The sequence below is a fragment of the Ranitomeya variabilis genome, chromosome 2 (genome assembly GCF_051348905.1).
Source record: "Ranitomeya variabilis isolate aRanVar5 chromosome 2, aRanVar5.hap1, whole genome shotgun sequence".
NCBI lineage: Eukaryota > Metazoa > Chordata > Amphibia > Anura > Dendrobatidae > Ranitomeya > Ranitomeya variabilis.
The window spans coordinates 685844150-685869725 of record NC_135233.1 but is presented as its reverse complement, the minus strand read 5'-3'; the positions used below and the strand labels follow the sequence as shown (position 1 = coordinate 685869725).

General features: G+C 41.1%; 1 protein-coding gene across 1 annotated transcript in view; it reads left to right on the top strand.

Moving 5' to 3' along the window:
* The window catches only part of ENPP1 (ectonucleotide pyrophosphatase/phosphodiesterase 1), a 156862-nt gene that overhangs the window by 44026 nt on the left and 87260 nt on the right, over window positions 1-25576 (top strand). Inside the window, exons 3-6 of the mRNA XM_077289349.1 lie at window positions 962-1078; window positions 3682-3807; window positions 13118-13178; window positions 15744-15841. Coding sequence (XP_077145464.1) covers window positions 962-1078; window positions 3682-3807; window positions 13118-13178; window positions 15744-15841 — 402 coding nt within the window. The remainder of the gene's footprint in view (window positions 1-961; window positions 1079-3681; window positions 3808-13117; window positions 13179-15743; window positions 15842-25576) is intronic.

Genomic DNA, 25576 nt, shown 5'->3' with positions numbered 1-25576 from the left:
TGACTGGAGAATGAATGAAATCCAGGGAGCGGAGCTTCGGTGACTAGCAGTGCCGTCACCGAAGCTGCGCCCCCTGACGACATGAACTCATATAATAATAATAATCTTTATTTTTATATAGCGCTAACATATTCCGCAGTGCTTTGCAGTTTTGCACACATTATCATCACTGTCCCCTATAGGGCTCACAATCTAAATTCTCTATCAGTATGTCTTTGGAATGTGGGAGGAAACCGGAGTACCTGGAGGAAACCCACGCAAACACGGGGAGAACATACAAACTCCTTGCAGATGTTGTCCAAGGTGGGATTAGAACCCAGGAGCCCAGCGCTGCAAGGCTGCTGTGCTAACCACTGAGCCACCGTGCTGCCCTCATATGAACTCTGTAGCATGGGAAAATATTCAGAAATTTTCCCACGCTACAGAGTTTATATTATCATATTATTAGCCTTTTCTTCAGCCCCCAGTTTGCTTTGTAGGGTCCAGCAGACAATTACTCGCATTTTCCATTGACTAACATTGGAATCGCAACTCTTACCGAATACCCGATTATTACGGTATACTCGGTACGAGTATAGCGAATCCGAATATTTCACTACTCGCTCATCCCTACTCACTAGCTGAATGCACATCTGGGAGAAATAGCTCAGTTAGGTATCATAGCAATCACTTGGAATAATGAACACTTGGAGACATCCAGCGCCTCCCAGTATCATATTGGATAGCCAAGCTTTCAGTCAACACACTGACAGCTCAGCATGCCCCTGTGACCAGACTGGATGACTGAGCTGTCAATCAAAGCACCAACAGCTTCAGCATGCCCCTGTACCAGATTGGATGGCTGAGTTTCAATAACTGCATCCCAGACACAGGGGTGGAATCTTGACAGTAGTCATACATTTTTGTCCTGCTTAATAATTTACCAGGATTTTCAACCTGTTATATTTTATTTCAATTCTAGTAAGTACCTGCAAAAACCGTTGCTTTGAGCGTAAATTTGGGAGCTGCCGTTGCGATGCTGCCTGTGTTGAACTTGGAAACTGCTGTATAGATTATGAAGATGTATGTATACAACCAGGTAAGAAAAATCTTGAACTAAACATCCTTTTGCTTTTCAGCTGCTAAATGTGATTTATGATATTGTCTTTTATTGAATGTAGATAAATAGGTCAGTCAGCTATTTAGCTTGTGTACTAATACATTTGTTACTGGCCATGGTAACATATTTTAAGCTTCAGGGAATGTTGAGGCGCTGGATTTTTACTAGATAACAAGACTGCACTGGGAATAGCTGTCTGCCAAAAGTGCATAGTTTTTATTACACATGGAAAACTCCCTGAAATAGTTCTATCAATGTGTAGCACCTTTCTCTAATCTACAGATTTTTTCTTTTTTTTTTTCAGCAAAATTAGGTTTTTAAATATTTTGCTCTGATAAAATGATATCTTGCATGTACAGTGCCTTGTGAAAGTATTCAGCCCCCTGGAACACTTTTCAACCTTTTCCCACATATCATGCTTCAAACATAAAGATACCAAATGTAAATTTTTGGTGAAGAATCAACAACAAGTGGAATAGAATTGTGAAGTTGAACGAAATTTATTGGTTATTTTAAATTTTTGTGGAAATTCAAAAACTGAAAAGTGGGGTGTGCAATATTATTCGGCCCCTTGTTGCCTTGTTGAGGCACTGTAAGTACTTTTTCGTCAAACTGTGCATTTAAATGTAATTATATTTTTGGGATGATATAGGCGTCCTCCACTTAGTACACCGTAAATTGCTCCCTAGAGTCATTTGGCTGTATAACTCGGACAAGGATCGCAATGCTCGAACTGGCTCCTCCAACCTGAGCGTGGCAGCATTCAATTCTATGCAGCTGTCATACTCAGGCTGGGACGGCCGGCAGCCAGTTTAAGCATTGCATTGTGATACTCGTTTGATCTGATGCTTCCCTTAAAGGCTCATACTCATTTGCGAGAAAAACGGACGAGTGCAATACGATAAAAAATCGGACCAATGTTATTCAATGGGTTGCATCTCTTCTGCAATTTTTTTCTCAGCTGAAATTGCACTGAGAAAACAAATCGCAGTATGCTGCGATTTTGCAGCATTTCTCAGACGCAACTCGCCAGTGCAAGTCGATGGGTGTGAGCAAAAAAATTGTAAGGCATACGGACCATGTGAGTGTCGTCCGATTTTTATACACTCATTTCCTTTGAAAAGCTGGCAATTCAGCAGCCGTGTACAGTAAAATCACAACAGGATCCGACAGAACAGATGGATTACACACAGTATACAGTATACGCATAGAATAGAGAGATATAAAGATGTCAGTGACATACCGTATGCAATTCGTACAGTGCTTTTGCAGCTTTCTGTACATGTATTTAATTAATATATATATTTTTTTAAATGTCGTGGGTTCCCACATAATTTTCCAACCCAGCAGAGGGAAAGCCCACGGCTGGGGCAGATATTTATAGCCTAGGAAGGGGGTACTACCCATGGAGCTCCCAGGCTATTAATTTCACAGCTGTATACTTAGCCTTTACTGGCTATTAAAATGGGGGGTCCCCCTATATTTAATAACCAGCAAAGGATAGGCAGACACCTGTGGGCTGAATGCTAATAGAATAGGAAGGAGCCATGGATATTGACCCATCCAGGCTCAAAACATCAGTTCTCAGCCGCCCCAGAAAAGGCACATCTCTAAGCTACGTTCACATTTGCGTTGCGTCGGGCGCAGGTTCAGCGACGCATGTGTCATGCACCCCTATATTTAACATGGGGGCGCATGGACATGCGTTGTCTTGCGTTTTGTGATGCATGCGTCATTTTTGGCGCAAGCGACAGGGCGCAGAGGACGCTGCATGATGCAGTTTTTTTGCGCCAAAAATCATGCCAGAAATGGACGCATGCATCACAAAATGCTGCGTTGTGCATGCGTTTTGCATGCGTTGTGCGTTGCGTCGCCGACGCTGCACCGCAAAACGCAAATGTGAACTTAGCCTTAGAAATTTTCCCACCACGCTTGCGCTGAACAATTTTTTTTTTTCACTGAATACATCTGTGTGTGTGATTTTCCTCTGGAAATACTCACCCATTCAAGTCTGAGTGCCTGAAAAAAAATTGTGCCATACAGAGCCACAGTATAGCATCCAATTTTTACAGCTACATTGCAATTCTTTAACATAGGAAGCTGTCAATTGTCCTGTAAATGATTAATAGCAGCTGGTGTAAAAATATGGATTGTACACAGAGTGCACATGGATGAGAAAGTGAGAAAAAAAATCACTCTTTTCTGGATGAAACTGACTTTTTTTAAATAATGTTATCTGAACCTACTCTTATTACTGCTAAAAGGGCGAAATTCTATATGACTGTCATTTCCGCTGGCTACATGGATTCCTGTGAATTTGATGAGAACTGCGGGTTGCCTCATTAATATTGACTTAGCATCTAATGCTCTCAGTGATAATAGCTGAGGATGTTTGCGTTTTAGAATAATAAGAATGCGGTGTGATCATGAGTGAGTAGAAGCAAAATATTTTTTTAGCAAACCAACTGAAGTTATTTCAATGGAAAGAGACACTATGCTCGGACTATGCTGTAAAATTGACTAACCTATAAAATTGACTACCCTATAAATTGACTATCCTATTGATGTTTCTTATTATGTAGCTCACATCTGGACATGTGACAAATTAAGATGTGGAGAGAAAAAACTTAATGGAAGTCTCTGCTCCTGTTCGGATGATTGCAAGGACACAAATCAGTGCTGTGTTAATTATGATGCTGTATGCAGAGGTGAGTTTCTCTAGTGGTACAATAGTTACAGTAATATTTGTTAATGGTTCTTTTTTATCTTCTAGTAATTGTTGGTAAAGAATAGTAGTAATCAATATAAAGAGTTCTGGACATTGAGGACATTTCAAATAGCAAACCCTAGCCCTGCATCTAGCCTCCCTGGTCAAGGCTAAGCTGCTTGTGGGCATCCATTGCCAGCCTATGCATGTCCACTCTTCATCGACATAACTGGGAGATGTGAAAACGGTCAAGTGTGCCATCCAACACCTCCTACTGGGAATCCTTGGGTTCCATAGAGATCAGTATAGCTTATAGTGTGGTCTGACAATGATAAATCCTTCCCTGTGCCAATAGAGAAAATCCCCTTTAAAGTTTTCCAGAGGTTACATAATAAAAGCCTAATGTGAGTAGACACTCTAGGCAAATATTTCTCATCTGCCTTTTTTTTACATTTCCTATGTTTTCATGCTGTATAAAGACTTAAAACTTACCACTTCCTGAACAGTTTGCATTGAAAGGAGCGCTGGACGCGCCAAAGATAAAAGCATTCCTTTATCTAGCAAAAATATTAAAAGCATACCTTACTTCAAAAAAGTCCTTCTTAAGCATTTCAGGAGAAGCCATTGCTCTTAATCATAGCACACACAGGACGTTTAGTCTTTTCTATTTTGTTCTTTTTTTATTCTATCGTGTTTTCATTCTAAACACCCCATACAAATGTATTAGCACGTTTACTTTATAGGATTTGGCAGCTGCAGTATGAATAACATGAAGGACAAAGAAAATGGAGACGCTGTCCCCTTGTTCTCATTTTATGTACCAGCCTTTTTATGTCGCATCGTATTGAATGCCTTGTTGAAAAGTTCAGATAGACAACATCGATGGCATTATCTTTGTGCAATCGTGAACTTACCTCCTCATAGAAGATGATCAGTTTCACAGGGCCAATCCCTTATAAACCTATGTTGATGTTAGGTTATATGGTTCTTTTTAGTGAAATGTTCTAGGATAGCTTCTCTTCAAAACCTCAAAGAGTTTGCCCAAAGAAAAGGTTTAACTTACTGGTCTATAAGTTCTATGCTCCGTTTTTGAGATGTTTTTGAGTAATGGCACTACATTTGCTATGTGCCAGACCTATGGTGCAGACCCTGTTATTATAGAAAACTTGAATACCGTCGCTAGTGAAAGTATTCACCCCCTTGGCATTATTCATGTTTTCCTACCTCACAACCTGGAATTTCACTTTTTTTTTTGAGGGTTTGTATCAGTTCATGTAAAGAACATGCCTACATCTATTAACATTTGATTTAGTTTTTTTTAATAAAGCAAGCAGCAAATTGTTTATTTATCAAGTCACATACGAATTCTGGACATCATGAATTGATATCCATTTATCAGGCCTCCTGATGAGCCGAACAATAAAATGCGTTGAGGCGACAGAAGACGTGTCTTGATAAGTACCACACTTCATCTTAGAAAATATGTTATGAGATTATAATGCTGTCTATGTGTAGTTAGGGGAACGTCTAGTCCACATAGACACTGGTATTATTTGTCCATAAATACTTTTGTACATTGTCTATCCATAAATACATTTGTTTCTATCCTTATATTTGCAGGTTAGGGCACCTTAGGGCATCCCAGGGACAGCCGCCTGGGAATGGAGGAGCCATTTTGGCTTGTCTAGGGTACCAACCTCCGCTGCTAGGTAGAAGTTATGTCAACAGGTACTTATCAAGGTGCACTTGGTACTTTTCCAGCATAAACTAATTTCAAGATTGTGTAGCAACACACTTGGATCAATATGAGCCCCTCCTTTTTATATATAAAAATATTGTTTGTAGAACATTTTGCCCTGTCACACAATAGTGTTGGTCATGTATGATTAGATTTATTGTAAATATTCATGTGCATATAGATTAGGGTGCACTAGGCTACACTGGGGACAGCCACTGAGGAGCGCGACGCCACTACCGTTCATCTAGGCTAAAAAAAACAGAACACAGGCAAAGGTGCTTACCTGTCTAGGCCTCTAAACAAATGCACTATCAGGGTGCAGCAGACCCAAGTAAAGATGGCAACTTTTGTCTACAAAAGTGGAGGATTTTTCTTCTTTTGTAGTTAGGGGTAAATAATAATAGGGTGAATTTATTTTTCAAGAATTATCTATATTATCTATATATACTGTGTATATATCTATATAGTGTGTTATTTGTTGGTGTGTCTATTTATGGGCTGTTAGTCCAACTTTTAATTATTGATAAATAAAGTATTTATTTTAATAGTAGGGGTTTGCACATTAGTCATAATATTTGAGACCTCTCTGCTCCTTACCAATAGTTTTAATTTGTTCAAACATATAGGACAAAATAACTGAAAAATTCAGTGTGCATAACTATTCACCACCCCTAAATTCAGTGCTTTGTATAACCTTCTTTTGCGGCAATTACAGCTACAAGTCGCTTTCCACATCTTGCCACTGTGATTTTTGCCTATTCTCCAAGTTAAAACTGCTCCAGCTACTTCAAGCTAGATGGTTTCCTCTGGTGAAAAGCAATCTTCAAGTCTGACCACAGATTCTCAATTGGCTTAAGGCCTGAGCTTTAACTAGGCCACTCAAAAACATTTACATGTTTCACCCAAATGACTTAGCAGTATGCTTTGGGTCATTGTCTTGTTGGAAGGTGAAGCTCCATCCCAGTCTCAAATCACTGACAGACTGAAACAGATTTTGCTAAAGAGTATCCCTGTATTTTGCACATCCATCTTCCCCTCGACGCGAACTATTTTCCCTGTCTCTGCTGACGAAAACATCCCCACAACATGATGCTCCCACCACCATGTTTCACTGTGGGGATGGTGCCCTTGAGGATGAGCTGTGTTGGTTTGACGCTAGACAATGTGTTTACATTGATGGCCAAAAAGTTAAATTTTTGTCTCATCTGACCACAGCACCTTCCTCCAGACATTGGAGGAAATCTCCAACATGTCTTTTGGTAAACTAAAAAATGAGCCTTACAATCTTTATGTGTAAGTAAAACCTTTTTTTCTGCCTACTCTTCCATAAAGGCCAACTTTACAGCTTACTGTGATCATATGGACAGATACTCCAGTCTCTGCTTGGGAACTCTGCAGCTCCTTCAGGGTTACCTTTGGTCTTTGTACTGCCTCTCTGATTAGTGCCTTCCTTGCCTGGGCTGGGAGTGTGTGTATATATAGACAGACCATGTGACACTTAGATTGCACATAGGTGTATTTCCTTTCACTAAGCATGTGACTTATGAAGGTTATTGCTTGCACTAGAAAGTTTTAGGGGCTTCATAGCTAATGGCGTGAATACATATGAACGTCACAATTTTTAGTTATTTATAGGCATAAATTAAATTTGCGATCGTTTTTCTCACTTCATCAACTTTTACTATTTAGTGCTGATGCATCACACACATAATTGGATTACAAAAATATTTAACCCCTTAACGACAGCCGATACGCCTTTTAATGGCGGCAGTTAAGGGTACTTAAACCACAGCGCTGCTATTTAACGACAATAAGATTTAAGGTTATAGCGCCCCTCAGAGTCGGAATTTCTCTGGGGTATTGGCTAACGGGGGAAGCTGAGACCCAAGAGAACACGATTCAGGTCAGTTTTTACCAACCCCAGTGTTGTGATCGCCGTTATTAACAGTATAATGGCGGCAGCAAAAAAGAGTGAGATTTTCAATTTAATTTCTCTTTCCTCTGATGTGATCGCACATCAGAGAAGTGAGAAATAGGGTCTCCCGAGCACCCCCCCTGTACCTCTAGAGTCCCTGCTGTCCACCAGTGGAAACTTCACACTAGACCTCAAGCAGCTTGTATTGTGTGACTCTCCACTCTTCCTCCAGACTCTGGGACCTTGATTTCCAAAGTCTAGTGTGAAGTATCCACAATCAATGATGGTTTCGGGAGCCATGTCATCTGCTGGTGTTGGTCCACTGTGTTTTATCAAGACCAAAGTCAGCGCAGCCGTCTACCAGGAAATTTTAGAGGACTTCATGCTTCCCTCTGCCGACAAGCTTTTTGGAGATGGAAATTTCATTCTCCAGCAGGACTTGGCACCAGTTCACACTGCCAAAAGTACCAATATCTCGTTTAAAAACAACAGTATCACTGTGCTTGATTGGCCAGCAAACTCACCTGACCTTATCCCCATAGAGAATCTATGGGGTATTGTAAAGAGGAAGATCAGAGACACCAGACCCAACAATGCAGATGAGATGAAGGCTGCTATAAAAGCAACCTGGGCTTCCAAAACACCTCAGCAGTGCCACAGACTGATCGCTTCCATGCCACAATGCATTGATTCAGTAATTGATGCCAAAGGAGCCCTGACCAAGTATTGAGTGCATTTACTGAACAGTAGGCCAACATTTTGGATTTTAAAATATTTTTTTCAAGCTAGTGTTATAATGTATTCTAATTGACTGAGATAATGACTTTTCGGTTTTCATTGGCAGTAAGCCATAATCATCAACATTAACAGAAATAAATACTTGAAATAGATCACACTGTTTGCAATGACTCTATATAATATATGAGTTTCACTTTTTGTATTGAAGAACTGAAATAAATTAACTTTTTGATGATATTCTAATTTTGTGAGATGCACCTGTAGGTAAAAAGCCAAGTCTATCTCGGTTAATTACTGGAGTACTCGGGGTGTATATCATATGGGCTTGGTTGTTTGTCTTTTTTAATATTTTTGACTCTAAACCATACTTCATGTTGGGGTAAATGGATTACATATAAAGGAAAATTTATGGTGTCAATGATCATATTCACTGTCATGAGATTTTCTTATATAAACACTGTTGAGAAGAAGGCCCTTCCCTTATTCTCTTCCACCATTTCACACAGATCATTTTTGATGTGACCAACATTATCATTTTTTAATCTCTTGCTACTTATATAGTTGAACAACCCAAATGTGTGACTGATCACCCCTATGCTCAATGGTTGGCAAAATGTTCTTTTCCTGAATTTCTGTGCCCTTTTTTCTCCACACATACATTTCATCATTGTGACCAAATAGTTCTATTTTAGCCTAATCGATCCACAGGACATGTTTCCAAAATACATCAGGCTTGATAAGATGTTCTTTTGCATACTTCTGACACTGAATTTTATGGTGAGGACACAGGAGATGTTTTCTTGTGCTGACTCTTCCATGAAGACCATATTTGTGCAGGTGTCTCTGAATAGTAAAATAATGTACCACAACTCTAAAGTCTGCTAAATCTTTCTGAAGGTCTTTTGCAGTCAAGTGGAGGTTCTGATTTGCCTCTCTAACAATCCTATGAACACATATCACTGAAATTTTGCTTGGTCTTCCAGTCCTTATCTTGACCTCCACTGTTAACTGCCATTTTCTTAATTACTTTTCGAACTGAGGAAATGGCAACATGAAACCGCTTTTCTACCTTCTTATAGCCTTCTCCTGCTTTGTGGGCCTCCACCATTTTCATTTTCGGAATGCTAGCACTAGAAGTCCCAGAGACGGGTCATTTGACATTTCTACCTTTGAAACCCAGAGAAGGGTCAAATGACCTAAAGGATTTTATCTATAGCTTATCTTATTTCTATTCACTGTCTTTTGTTCTGTAATTAAGGCCATTACTGTTGCACCACAGGAGGTTGTTTGCTGTTTTCCATCGAGTTTACCCATGTAGTTTCAAGTTTCAAGTTAGTTCTGTTCAGTTTATTGTATTTGATAATATAAAGACTATACATATTGTATTTAGTTTAGTTTTATTTGAGCAAAAAAGCGCTGAAACAATGAATCATTTTTTATATATTTTAAATAGAGAATTAGAAATTTTAGAGCAAGGTACAGCTGTGAGTAATGACCAGAAGCATTTGTGTCTAAGGCTTTGTGCACACTTTGCGGATTCCACTGCAGATTTTTCCGCAGCGGAATTCCAAAATCCGCAGTGAAAACCCGTTGCGGTTTTTACTGCGGATTTATCGCGTTTTTTACTGCGGTTTCTTCTGCGGATTTTCATCTGCATTTTCCTATTGGAGCAGGTGAAAATCCGCAGAAAAGAAGTGACATGCTGCAGAATGTAATCCGCAGCGTTTCCGCGCGGATTTTTCCGCAGCATGTGCACAGAGTTTTTTGTTTCCCATAAGTTTACATTGTACTGTAAACTCAGGGGAAACTGCTGCGGATCCGCAGCGGTCAAAGGTACCGTTACATGTTACGATCTCGTCGACGATATAGTTAGAAATGTCACGTGATCACATCGTTCGTGCAATCAGTTTCACATCGTCCAAGAGGCGTCACATGCAACTATCTTGTTAACGATGTAAATTTTGGCTCCGCGTTAGCCTCATTGCAAACGTTTGCAGAACGATTTTTCACAATAGCAGGAATAGGAGAATTTAGACCGACATCGTTCATCTCAGCGTTACACTGAACGATGCTGCACATCTTCTGACACATAATTGGACGAGGATCGTCAGATGTGAGATCCTGACCTCAAATCTGCGATCAGCGATCCAACGATGTGTTTGTCCGATATCTTCACGTTACACGCAACGATGTGAAAACAACATCGCATGAACGACGTGATCACGTGACATTTTCAAACGATATCGTCAACGAGATCGTAACGTGTAACTGTACCTTTAGGCCTCAATCACACTAGTGAAAAAAAATCGCAGCATGTTCATTCTTGTGCAAATTTGGCGCGAAAAAAATTCGCACAAGAGGACTGAAATTTTAGTGTGACAAATATACAAAAGAACAACTGTTATTTGTTTCAATGCTTTTTATTTTTTTTTAAAAACCAATAAGATTTTTTTTCACTAAAGGGTTATTTCACACCAACATCAAACAAATAGTCACATTTTCAAGATGAGCAGTGTATAAGCGGCATGGCCAAACAAATGTGATAAAACAGTGAACAAGAAAACAATATAATCAAATTATACAACAGGGAGGGATGTTGGTGGAGGAGTGGGAAGAAGGGAGGGGGGAAAGGGTAAAGACAAATACATGGGAGTAGGGGAGTAAAGGAGCACGCATCAAAGGATGCTTTTTATTTTTGTTATAAAAATGTTAAAAAAATACAAGGAATAAAACAATTCCACACATATTTTCAATAGGCTGCAGTGGGGGGCTGTGTGTGTGTGAGTGGCATGTCCTTGTGTGACTAGCATTTCAGCACTCACTCAGCAGTCTGTCTGAACATGTCAGAACATACCTGGCACTGCCTGGGTATGTCCCTGGTACATTTGCCACACGTGTATTTGTAGCAGTCAACACATCTCTCAGTTGCACAATTGTTCGTGCATCGATGGTTGACCTGACACTTCACCCTTTTGCCAGGGCTGGGTGTGGAAGGAAGTTGCCAAAGGAGTTTCTCCTTGCATGCCTTCTTTTCAGTCACATGACGGCCACCTAACTCTTTTGCAAGCTCAACCAGGAAGTCCACCCGTCTCTCCTGCACCCCAGTGCATGCCTGATAAAGAACATGAGCATTGAGTGCTGCCATGTCAATCATGTTGTAGAACACGGCGACTGGCCATCTCCGTGTTCCTGCACGCACGCTGTACTCCCGCACCATTTGGTCCATTACATCCACACCGCACTTTGTGTATTGTGTGACCGTGTTTGGCTTCCTTTTGTTGGTATCCTAAGTCTCAACCACGCTGTGCATGCTGCTGAGAATGTAGACGGCCTTCTTTCGTTTGGGTGCATACACTGTCAGTGTGGCACCAGTGGTTGAAAACACCTGAGTGGTGAATTCAGTGCGGTCCATCTGTCTAGCGGATTGAGGAATTTCCCGGCGACTCTTGTTGACTGTGCCGAGGATAGTGGTTTCCCGGCTAAGCAGTCGTTGTGCAAGTGACAATGATGTAAAGAAATTGTCCGTGGTTACAGTTCTGCCCTTGTCCATGAATGGTTCCATCAGCCTCATCACTACAGTTTCGGACAGTCTCTCCCCGCTGGGACGACTGGGGTTCTTTTCCAAGATATGAGAGGACATTACAGATGTACTTTGATTTCAAGTCGCAAGCCACCCAAAACTTGAAGCCTGTAGTTCAGAGGCGATCCCCGGGCCATTCTCTGGATGACTGTACCTTCTCTGCACCAACCCCTGCAAAACAGGATGCAAACGATCAGGCAAAAAAAGGCACTGTGAAGCCAGCATCTCTTTCTTGTGAGCAGCAACCCCCACACTCAGGAATAGCTTGCATTCTTCTGTTTACACACTCTTATCTTAGATAATCCCCCCTGCAGATTCCTCAGGCAAGAGAACATTTACAAATGAAAGGATGCTAATTAAGGTGTCAATATGGACTGAAGGTCATTTGACCCTCTCTCAGGACTTCAGGGGGGATCTTGAAATTCCCGGGACTTCTAGTGCTAGGCAGCTGCTTAGAAGAACTGGCTGCTGTTTTTGGCACCAGGTTTTTATAAAGAAGGGCAATTGGCATCACTTGACCTTTCCTAATGATAATGAAAAGCCATAACCCTAGTAGACTAATTAACATCTAAAAACCTTGGTCAAAGTTATCTGAGCACACATATCTCTAAGGGTGCTCAAACACTTGCATCAGCCTATTTTCCTTTTTTGGAATTTTTAAAATGTAAACAAAATATATTTTTTAACATAAAATGCAAAAGGAATGTATCATCTTTAACTTCAGGCCTTTCAGATATCACTTTATCGTCAATTTGCTTAACTGTTCACAATAACAGCAATTTTGACTAGGGGTCTATAAAGACTGCAGCATGTCAATTTCTCTTGGGGAGACACTAGTCTCTGCAAGAGAAATTACATCAATAGAAATGTATTGAATGCAGTAAATCCGCATTCATTAGTGAACTCATGTGGATTTACCTGCGTTCAAAAGAAGGCAGCGCTTTGAACACAGCAAACATGCACTGCATCCAAAGCACTGCTACTTCTGCATCGTGGGCACCCGGCCTAAAGGATAAGTAAAAACTTAATATTTTGTGATCTAAGGGATATTTTATGATCACTATTACCTAAGGGAACCCCAAAACATTTGGTACTCTGTTTAGTCTATTGGTTAAAATTAGTACAATTTTTTTTTTTCTTACAATCCTATCAAATCGCAGATTGTTTGAATTCACCGGCACCTATGAATTTCAGTAAAATTGATTCGATTTGATCATCCCTAGCATTAGGTTACTTGCTTTTTGTTGCACTTTGTGTGTTCTATGTCAAATATATTAGTTTTCTTTCATTTATTAACAGTATTTTTTACCTGTGCGATTGATTTTAATCCATTGTTTTAGGAAATAAAAGCTGGGTAGAAGAGAAATGTGAAGATATCCAAACTCCAGTCTGCCCGGCTGGGTAAGTTAATTTCTGCAATTTCTTTGTGGAATTCAAGATTGGTTATATATTGAAAGGGAATCTGTGACCAGCAATAACAAACGCTATTAAGCTGCACATATCTCTCTTTTTCACAAGTACTGATATTTCCGGTACTGTAAAAACCAGTGCACGAGTGTTTAATACTTGTGGCACATGTGTTGCAACCATCGCAGCATCAGTATCACACGTACCGGTGCCTGTGAATCAGCGGTACTGTTCATGCTCTTCCCCGGTGCCTGGTGCTGAAGACAGCTCTCATCATTGTCCCCTGCTTGCGCTGCAAGGGACATTGTTGAGAGTTGTGTTCAACTGTTAACAGCAATAGCAGTTGGCAGTTTATGGGAGTATTCATCAGCCGCCTCCTGTGCTTTAAATAAATAACGAGTGGTTCACCTGTATTTTTAATAACCAGACAGGCAAAACTGACAGCTGTGGGCTGCAATCCTCAGCTGTCAGCTTTAGAAAGGCTGGTTATCAAGAATAGAGAGGTCTTCAAGCCGTATTTTTTACGGCGTTGGGTCCCCCCATTTTTGACAAGCAGCTTTTTATAGACTCCTTTAAATTAATAAGCCATGGGCTTAATGTCACCGGACTATACAGAGGTGACATCAAGCCTACAAGTGCCAGAACTGGCACATCTAATAGATGGACATGTCAGTGTGTGTTGCACACGGTTCTTGGAAATGCAATGACATGTGCACAGACCCATTCACTTGACTGGGTCTACATGTGTGAGTGTCTCTGGTATGTGTGAAAACTGTCACCACATATACCGGAAACACTGACATCTGAAAGAGCCCTAATAGTGTTACTAACCTGCCCGACACATGCACGTACCTGGATGCTGCGGGGAGGAAATAAACTAATGCAGAGCCAGTGTCAGTTAGGGTCAGGGGTGCGGTTACAGACGCCGCTCTGTACTCTCAGGCTGCCGTCACACTAGCAGTATTTGGTCAGTATTTTACATCAGTATTTGTAGCCAAAACCAGGAGTGGAACAATCAGAGGAAAAGTATAATAGAAACATATGCACCACTTCTGCATTTATCACCCACTCCTGATTTTGGCTTACAAATACTGAGGTAAAATACTGACCAAATACTGCTAGTGTGACAGCAGCCTCAGAGCTGTGACTGAACTTGCATTGGTGCCACTCACCAAACGCTGCCGGGAGGAATAAAGTTCATTTTCTGTCCGCATTGTTTGGCTACGTGCAAATGCCAGGCGGTTTAGTAACACACTATTGACCTGCAGATTCTGCCCATATCTGCAGCTTAATGGCGTTTTTGCTGGTGACAGGTTCTCTTAAGTTCTACATGTTATTATAAAGACATATTCTACAAAATAATGGAGATGATATAGTTATATACATTGCAGTATGCAAGAATGCAGATATGCAGAAATATACCATATAATACCATATAATAATATATATTTTTCTTTTTACATTATAGTACTTTAGTACAAAAAGGCATGTTTTAGGGTGTGTTTTATAAGCAGTGGAAAAGTGCTTTTGTTTTTGTGCCAGTTTGTATGCAAATTTATTTTTTTTTGGATGACCATCTGCATAACTGATAGCTTGTTTTCGTTGTTGCTTATGTAGTTTATTTGTTTGTTTTTTTATAACATTTTAAGGTACTTTTGTTTTATTGACTTAGTTTTTTGTCTTTTTTTTGGGGACAGAGCTATTTTAAATAAACAAACTTTTATTTTTACCCCACTAGAGAGCATGGCCTAAAAGGGAAATGTCTTGTCTAGATCTGAGATCTTCGTCAGGAAACTGATTGGCATATACTGTGACATTGAGAGTAGAAGGACTGATAGAGGGAGAGCACTCTTCCTCTGCCACACACTTTAGATGTCACTGCATGCAGATCTGCTCCCATAATCACAGAATCTGCAGAAAGACTCTGACGTAGATGTGAGCTTAGCATTTACGTCACTTGAACCCAGTTGCACATGTCTACTATTAAGGGTATATGCACACATTGTGGATTTGGCTGCGGATCCGCAGCAGTTTTCCATGCGGTGTAGAGTACTATGTAAACCTATGGAAAACCAAATCCACTGTGCACATGCTGCGGAAAATTCCACGCAGCGGTTTATTTTCCACAGCATGTCAATTCTTTGTGTGGATTCTGCAGCGTTTTACACCTGTTTCATAATTTGAATCTGCAGGTGTAAAAGCGCAGGTGAAAACCGCACAAAATCAGCAGAAAACCCGCATGGAATCCGCAGGTAAAACGTAGGTCATTTTACCTGCGCATTCTGCAGAATCCTCGCGGAAAAATCCGCAATGAAATCTGCAACGTGTGCAAATACCCTAACAATGTCCAGACCATCCACAAGTCTCCTGACCCAAATTAACAGCCTAATATATGTCTATGTGGTCTCCAGTTAAACTTAAAATGTGGACATGTTTAACTGGCCTGAGCTGCAACATCAGATACAATGTATTGACTATTGTGGTACTGTTCCTGAAAGAAAGTAGCTAAGCACTGCTTACCCCGTGCAACCTTTTTATACATATTTCTTCTATTCATAGATTCTCTAGGTCACCTGTCATTTTATTTTCATTGGATGGGTTTAGAGCAGAGTATTTACAGACATGGGGTGGTCTTCTTCCAGTCATCAGCAAGTTAAGTAAGTACCCCGTTTCCTGTGAACCGAGATATTCAAGATAAGATTAATGTTTTTCACAGGTTATATTTTTGATAATGTCTGATTTCTATTATTTGTTACAACAAGTGCTAATGAAACCATTTGGCCATGCTCGCACTATTAGTACTTGCACTGTATTTTACATCAGTATTTGTAAGCCAAAACCATGAGCGGGTGAGAAATGCAGAAGGGGTGATGAGTTTCTATTATACTTTTCCTCTGACTGTTCCTCTCCTGATTTTGGCTTTACACATACTGATGAAAAATACTGACAAAATACTGAAATTGTGCAAGTGGCCTTAGATAGAAATAAACAAAATATTTCAGTATAATATTAAAGGGACTCTGTCACCTGAATTTGGCAGGCTATGCAAATGCTCTGTTTTCGGTCCGATGGGTGGTGTTTCTTCTTTTTTCCTCCACCCCATCCTTCCCCACTGTCCGCAATATTTTCTGGAGTTCGCGTGTGTGCAATGCAATCTTATCTTGCGCACGCGCAGTAAGCTTTTCCCATCTGCGGGCAAAGCCGAAAAACATTACTGCGCCAGCGCAGTATGTCCCGGAACACAGAGAAATACTTCCGGATGTTAGAAACTTTTTAAATGTATAGGGTGGGCCATTTATATGGAAACACCTAAATAAAATGGGAATGGTTGGTGATATCAACTTCATGTTTGTGGCACCATTAGTATATGGGAGGGGGAAAACTTTTCAAGATGGGTGGTGACCATGGCGGCTATTTTGAAGTCAGCCATTTTGGATCCAACTTTGTTTTTCAATGGGAAGAGGGTCATGTGACACATCAATCTTATTGAGAATTTTACAAGAAAAACAATGGTGTGCTTGGTTTTAACGTAACTTTATTCTTTCATGAGTTATTTACAAGTTTATGACCACTGTAGCATAGCGCCTACTACGTGTCTTGGGGAACACTCGCTTGGCAGCAGAATCAAAGCACTCGGGCACGGTTTTCTATCAAAAACAGTCTTATTTCACATAATGTAAACCACATCCACAGGAACTTGGTAACAGTTTGAACACAGTCTGCATATATTCATCTTTACCACAGTTCATCTCTTACCCCGGTCAGCATTATACACGGTTTTCAGACCGTTACCCGTTGGCAACCTTTACAGGTTCCTGGACACCCCTTGGCCTCCGAGGTGCCCATACACAACGTCTCTCACTCTGACCCCGGTCAGTGTCACACGGTTCCTTCCCGTTACCTGTTGGTGCCGCACAGGTTTCCCGGATCCCTCTTCTCCAGAGGTATCCATCAGACGTTTCTCACTCACACTGACTTCAGGTCAGTCCCAGGTCCTCAACACAGACCTCCCAGGTCTACGGTCTCCAGGTGCTTCCAGGACGACTCCACTCACCAGAGCCTCCAACACCAACCGTCCGTGCTATGTCCAGCACGCAGGCTCTCCAGCCTGGAATGGTCACTGTGTGCTTCCAGGACGTCTGTCCCCACCTGGGACCGTCCAGCACACAGGCCACTTTGCAGTGTCCTGCCAGGACACACGGAAGTGTGTCCACCCTGACGGACACTTACCCACTAACACTCACATTCCACCATGTGCTCCACACACCTCCTTTACATAGGTGTAACCACACCCAGGTACCTGTCACCTGGCTAGTCAGGTGAGCGTGATGTCACCACAGGTCCTTGCACACCATATACTGTATATGCCTCAATGCATACCTCAAGGAGCACAAACAGCGCCCCCTAGCTGCCACAGGGGTCGCTATACCACACCACTTATAAAATGTGTTCAAAGTGCTGCTCATTGTGTTGGATTGTCAATGCAACCCTCTTCTCCCACTCTTGACACACTGCAGAAAAAATGCTAGGCTTCCAGTATCCGTTGTTTCAGATGCTGTACATCTCGTATCTTAACAGAATAGACAATTGGCTTCAAATGACCCCAAAGATAAAAGTCTAATGGGGTCAGATCTGGAGACCTAGGTGGCCATTCAAGTGGCTGACGATGACCAATCTACTTTTTAGGAAACTGTTCATGTAGGAATGCTCAGACCTGACACCCATAATGTGGTGGTGCACCATCTTGCTGGAAAAACTCAGGGAATGTGCTATCTTCAGTGCCTAAAATGGGCAACACATCATCATGTAGCAACTTCAGATATCCAGTGGCATTGAGGTTTCCATTGATGAAGAATGGCCCCACTATCTTTGTACCCCATATACCACACCATACCATCAATATTTGCTTTTCAACATTCTTGGATGGATCTATCCACTGTGGGTTGCTATCAGTGTGTCAAGAGTGGGAGAAGAGTGTTGCGTTGACAATCCAACACAATGGGCAGCACTTTGAACACATTTACTCATTGAAAAAAATAAAATTGGATCCAAAATGGCTGACTTCAAAATGGCCGCCGTAGTCACCACCCATCTTAAAAAGTTTTCCCCCTCCCATATACTTATATGCCACAAATAGGAAGTTGATATCACCAACCATTCCTATTTTATTTAGGTGTATCCATATAAATGGCCCACCCTGTAGATTTAGTGTCCACAATGGAAGAACACATTATGCAGATGAAGGCAAAAAGTAATTCAAAGTCCCTGGCTAAAGCTGCAGCAAAATGCACTTTGAGCACGGCGGAGAGAGCGGGTAAGCAGCAGCAAACAGCACCACGTGGTACTTTATTTATTTCCAACTCATTAGCACATGCCACTTTATAACTAACATTTACTACCTCATACTGTCTGGTGTCTTTTATACTACTTTTTGCCTTCTTCTGTATAATGTGTTCTTCTGTTTGCAAACTGTTGTTTCTTATGGGGTGTTCTGCTGGCACCCCAGAGGCTCTGCCAATGTGACATGGCATCTGCAAACCTTAAAAGCAAAATCTGCACTATAATATGGTGCTTCTTCCCTTCTGAGCTTTTCTCTCCATTGTTTCATGTTGGCTCTTATAAAAATTAAAAACTTGAGGCCAAAATAACATTTTAGTGGTTAAAATGTAATTATTCATTCTTCACCATCCAATGGTATAAAATTCTGAGAGGAACGTATGGTTGTCATCATGCTCACTGCTCCCCTAGATGAATTGAAGGGTGCAGTTTGTGACGATGGGTCACTTATGGTGGGGTCTGCTCTTCTGACACCTCAGGTGCTCTGCCAATGTGACATGGCACCCTCAAACCATTTCAGCAAAATCTCGAATATGGTGCTTTTTCCCTTCTATTATTTGCACTGTGCCTCAATTAGCAGGTTTTGACCACATATGGCATATTGGTGAACTCAGGAGAAATTGAGTAATAAATTATACCATTCATTTTCTCCTATTACCCCTTTTGAAGATTATAAACATTTCATATTAACTGGTTCATGCAGCTTTACATGAACACCCGATCCTTACACTATGGCTGATCCAAATAACTAAAGCAATTGTTACCATCCACCTCTCGTGTCTCCCCTTTTCCTCATAGTTTGTAAGCTTGCGAGCAGGGCCCTCATTCCTCTTGGTATCTATTTTGAACTGTGATTTCTGTTATGCTGTAATGTCTATTGTCTGTACAAGTCCCCTCTATAATTTGTAAAGCGCTGCGGAATATGTTGGCGCTATATAAATAAAAATTATTATTATTATTATTATTATTATTATTTATTATTATTATTATTATTCAGGCCAAAGCGACATTTTAGATAAAGAAAATGGTAATTTTTAAATTTCTCAGCCCAATATTTTACAATTCTGTGAATTGCCTAAGGGTTAAAAATTATCACTACACCCCTAGATGAATTCTTCCAGAGGTTTAGTTTCGTAAGTGGGGGTACTTGTGGGGGTTTATGTTTTCGCATGTTAATGGCTCTTCAAATGTGACATGGCATTCACAATCTATTCCAGCCAAAATGATACTCAAAAATTAAAATAGCACTCCTTACTTTCCAAGCCCTGCTATGTGCCAAAACAGTAGTTTTACACAAAATGCGTGGGGCATCTGTGTTCTCAGGAAAAAAATGGACCCCAAAATTTGCTGTGCAATGTCTCCTATTATCCTTGTGAAAATTAAAAGTTTGTGGCTAAAGCAACAGTTTTGTGAAAAAAAGTAATATTTTAATTCTTACCTTCCACATAGCTTTAATTCCTGTGAAGCACCTAAAGGGCGGTTAATACACTTCTTGAATGTGGTTTGAGGGGTGCAGTTTTAAAATTGCATCACCTTTGGATAGTTTCTGTCATATAGACCCATCAAAGTCACTTCAAATGTGATGTGGTCCCTAAAAAAAAAATGTTATTTTGTTGGAATTTTGTTTGTTGCGGAAACATTTAATCCTTTTAACTTCCTAACAACATTTTTTTAAATGCTGTAAAGTAGACATGTGGCAAATGTTATTTATTTTTAGCGGCGTGACCATCTCTTTTACGGGCATAAAAATTCAAAGTTTTAAACTGTAGAATTTATCAAAATTTTCAACAGGTTTACATTTTTTTTCATAAATAAACACAAATCATATTAACCTAAATTTACCATTAATATGAAGTACAATAATGTGTATCGAAAAAACAATCTCAGAATCACGAATACGTTGAAATGTTCCAGAGTTATTACCACATGAGGTGCCACTGGTCAGAATTGAACATTTTTGGCCTCGTCAGGAAGGTGAAAACTGGCTTGGTGGTTAAGGGTAGGTTTACCCGACCAATGTCTCCACATCTGAGAAAAATGGTTCAATTAATTCATTTGATCGAGTTTGGTTAGAGTGGTTTCCATTTTTGTCTGAAGTGGATAAGAAAAAGACTTTTCCACCTTTATCATTCTGTCAGACTGAAAATCAGACCACACTCAGATGTCATCCGATGCATTGCTCAGATCAAAATTGGACATGTCTCTGACAATTTTCCGCAGACCACTTGGTCTGAGGAAAAAAAATTGGACATGTGAACAGCCCATAGACTGTTATAGGCACAAGTACCATCCATGAAGACCACGGATACTGCTTTGTAGGAGAAAAGTCAGTCATGTGCACGAGGCCTAAAAAGAATTTGTACCAGGTGGAACCTAGTGGTCAAAGAAGATAGACGTTTGCTTCGTGAGCTCCTGCCTTGTTAAACTACTTTATAATTATCCTGATACAAAAGTCAATCTGCTACAAAACAGCCTGACTAACCTTCCGACTCACAGGCAGCAGAAATAATTTGCTTTGATTCAAGCAGTGTCATCTTATCGCCACAAACTCAGCTCCTGATTCATCAAAGCGATTATGCCAGAATTCTGGTGATAAAGCAAAAAGCTAGAGCACACAAAAAAATTAATAAACCATAACAGAAAAAAAGCAATTGCATTTACCGACATGCTTCACAATACTAATGAACTATAGGATGCAGCACTCACCCTTGGTAGGCTTGAGAGTGGTTGTTTTGTCAGTATTTTGCGCTTGTGTTGATGCTACCTTTATCAAGTAATGGAGGGGGTGGTCGCCTATTATAAGAAATGTACAAGGATGATGAGGCTTGTATAGGGAACCAGTTACATAGATGAAGTCTGACTTATAGCAAATTAGTGATGCCCATAATATTATGCTGTATTCATTTGGAGCGCTGTAGTGGTGTACTTTTCTGTAGCCAAAACCTCCTTTCTTGGCGGGAGTACACCTGTATTTAGCATTTTTGAAATTTTTTTGGGTGCGAATGACGTACATTTACTTTTATTTGCCAAAAGCACATTGAAAGGGCCGCTATAAAACACTGTTGTATTTCACTTTCTTATTGTTTTCTATGGGTAAAAAACTGCAAAAGTGCTGAAAGAAATGACATGCTGCAGATTTAAAATAAAACACATCAGTCTTCCAATTCGGTAAGGAAAAAAAACAAAACAAATGTATGTATAAGGCTATGTGCACACGTTGCGGATTTTATGCGCTTTTGCCACGGTTTTTCGTGGCGAAAACACTGTGAAAACACAACACAGCCCACTGAATTCAATGGGATTCCTGTGCTGTGCTAATGCTGTGTATTTTGGCGGAATCGCATCGCTGAAAAATACGCAGCATGCTTATTCTTTGTTCGGAATCGCGGCGGTTCTGCACACATAGGAATGCATTGATCCGCTTACTTTCCGCATGGGGGGCTAAGCTCACCATGTGCAAAGTGAGCGGATCATGTGCGGATGGTACCCGGAGTGCAGGAGAGGAAACTCTCCTCCAGGCCCTGGGTGCCATATCCCTGTTAAAAAAAAGAACTAAAAGAAAAGATTGTTATATACTCACCTTCTGGCAGCCCCCGGATCCAGCCCAGGCCTTAGCGATGCTCCTGGTAGCTCCCATTCCCAGTGATGATTTGTGACAATGACCTGTGTTGACGCAGAGGTCTCGCGTGATGCTACGTCATCTGGGGTCATTGTCGCGAGGCATCACTGGGAACTGGAGTTGCCGGGAGCATCGCGAGGATCGGGATGGCTGCGGGGGCCGCCGGAAGGTGAGAATATCACGATTTTTTATTTTTTTTATTATTATTTAACATTATATCTTTTTACTATTGATGCTGCATAGGCAGCATCAATAGTAAAAAGTTGGTCACACTTGTCAAACACTATGTTTGACAAGTGTGACCAACCTGTCAATCAGTTTTCCAAGCGATGCTACAGATCGCTTGGAAAATGCTAGCATTCTGCAAGCTAATTACACTTGCAAAACACTAGTGTTTAGCGGGAATACGCATGCCAATTCCGCATGCATTTTACCCGTGGCAGGGAGTTGCGGAATTGCCGCGGAAATTTCCGCAGCAATTCGGAAACGTGTACACATAGCCTTACATTTCTGAAATCTCATGATTTTGCTGGTACTGTAGAAACAAAACTGAGAGGCAGTGGCTCTAGGCTGGGGGTTAAATCATTCCACTGCACTAATATAGCAAATTAAACTAAAAAGAGAGAGTGCAAAATGCAACAAAATCATGATCAAATATATATTTTTTATTAAATCTCATCAAGAAAATACAAATGGGTAAAATGCCAAAAATAAACAGACACAGAGGACAACATGTTGTGAGTGTGATAATTGGGTGGGGGGGGGGTCTCACATGCAGTCCCAGGTGATGTAATATGCTTCATTGTGTGAGCTAAAGAAAAATGTTTAAGAGGGAGGTGGAAAAGGACACATGGGATGAATCAGGCAGTTGTTGGAGTGACTTCAAAGGGAGAGGATCCAAGCTGGGATGGAAGGATGATCTATGGAGTTTTGGAGATTGATTGTTGGCTAGAGGGGTATCCATGAGCTACGGTCGTGATATCCATCCTCTGGAGGAACAAAGGCTGTGACTGTACGCTATACCGTCTGGAGATATCAAAAGCTGTGGGCCAAACAAAAGTAGGGAGACAGTGGGTATTGCCTGGTATTGGGCCAGTTGAACTACCGATCTCAGATTGGGAACTTGTGGACTGAGGACATTGTATGTTGGCCATCTACCTGGATTTGTTGTACAACCATGGATGTATGGAATAAAAATAGTTGCATCATTAACCTGCTTAGGTGATTGTTATAACCCACAACCTCAGATCTTCACAGTGAGTGAGCCAAAAAGTACATAAACAGGTATATTGAACTTATAGGAAAAGGATAACCGTCATGTGAGCACTAAGGAATCCTACACAAAATACATATGTAGAGCCAAAACGGCTAGTATTGTAAACCAGGCAAGAAAATGAATTTTAAAGTCCTTGAGGACAACATCAATAGTACCCCGGTAAGGTAAAGATTGGAAGACAATGCAAAAGAGGGCAACAAAGAGTGCATGGGCTCAACACCATCTACCTGACTCGTGTTTTGCAACTGCTTCACCTGGGGTAGTGTAAAAAGCAGCTTTTTTTGCATTAAGAAAGCCGAAAAAAAAATGCAAAAATGCAATACGTGAATATACCTTGAGGCACAAAGTCTCAGATGGTAGGCAGGTTACTGAAAAAGCAGTTAGCTGTCATTCAAACACTGGAGGCAGATGGAGGGGCTGGTAAAGTTGAATACTCAATGAGTAATCACACCAATCTCATTACCAGAAAACTTTTTATTAAAGAACCACCACAGTCTTTACTATCACTTGCAAAATAAAGCTGAATAATTCTCTTTAAAGAGAATGTCAGTATTATTAACTCTCCTAAGCCATCTATATGGGCATGTGGGTCATAGGAAGCTGAATAAAATGATACCTTGATATCTGCAATCCAATGTCTCCTTCCAGAGAATTCCACATTTTTCCTATATGTTAATGATCTGTTAAGAACTATGGGCCGGACACAGATGTGTATGAGAAACTGCCTCCAGAGATTATTTTAAATGAAAGGGGAAGTTACATCTCACACAGCACAGTAGAACTGAACTTTTTCTTCTAATAAATACAGTTGCTGCAGCTCTGCCTCTGAGATGGAAGTTGAAACGCAGAAAGGAACCTGCAGATGTGTCCATTTTAGTCTCATGCAGCTCTGCAGTGAGATCAGTCAAGCAGAAACCAGCCATTATCACACTGGTAACACCAATCGATGGTGAGGTAAGCTCACCGGCATCAGGGGCTTATCTACAGCATTCTGTAAAGCTGAAGATAAGCCCCCGATGTTACCTGAAAGGAGAAAAAGAGGTTATATTATACTCACCCAGGGGCGGTCCTGCTGCGGTCCGGTCCGATGAGCGTCTCAGGTCTGCTCCGGCGCCTCCTATCTTCATTCCATGACGTCCTCTTCTGGTCTTCACGCTGCGGCTCCGGCGCAGGCGTACTTTGTCTGCCCTGTTGAGGGCAGAGCAAAGTACTGCAGTGCTCAGGCGCCGGGCCTCTCGGTCCTTTCCGGCGTCTGCGCACTTCAGTACTTTGCTCTGCCCTCAACAGGGCAGCCAAAGTATGCCTGCCTCAGAGCCGCGGCGTGAAGACCAGAAGAGGACGTCATGGAATGAAGATGGGAGGCGCTGTACCGGACCTGAGACGCTCATCGGAGCGGGACCACCCCTGGGTGAGTATAATCTAACGTCTTTTTCTCCTCTTTCAGGTAACATCGGCGGCTTATCTACAGCATTACAGAATGCTGCAGATAAGCCCGTGATTCCGGTGAGCTTACCTCATCATCGATTTTGGGCGTGACAGGTTCCCTTTAAAATAAGCGCTAGAGGCAGCTTATGAAGTCATTTACATACAAGCACATGGATTTCTTGGGAATGAGACATCACTTTACAGATATCAAGAAATAATTTTATTTAGCTTCCTATGATTTGCGTGCCCATATAGATGGCTTAGGAGGGTTGATCCTACTGACTGATTCTCTCAGCTAAGCTAAGAGGAACCTGCAGATGAGTCGGTTATAACTACACACAGCTCTGCAGTAAGATCAGAAGAGCAGAGAGCGGCCATCACACATCACACTGGTAACTTCCCCTTCATGAAAAATAAGCTCTGGAGGCATAGTTATCTTCCAGGCAACATCCTCCCCATAGACTGGAAGGGGTCATTTACAGAAAGTGATAAAAGTTAAAAGGCGATTTTTCCACAAGGCATTTCATATGAGGCATGCAGGTATGACTTTATTGAGCAGTCTATAACCTTTATGACTATATTAATAGTTTAGATAGGTCAAATGTGTTGACAGATTTCCTTTAAATATATAAAACATCCTGCATATTTACCTCAGAGACTAAGGGTACGTGTCCACCTTCAGGATGGCCGGCGGTTTGGACAGAGCGGCAAACCCGCTCCGCCCTAAGCTCCACC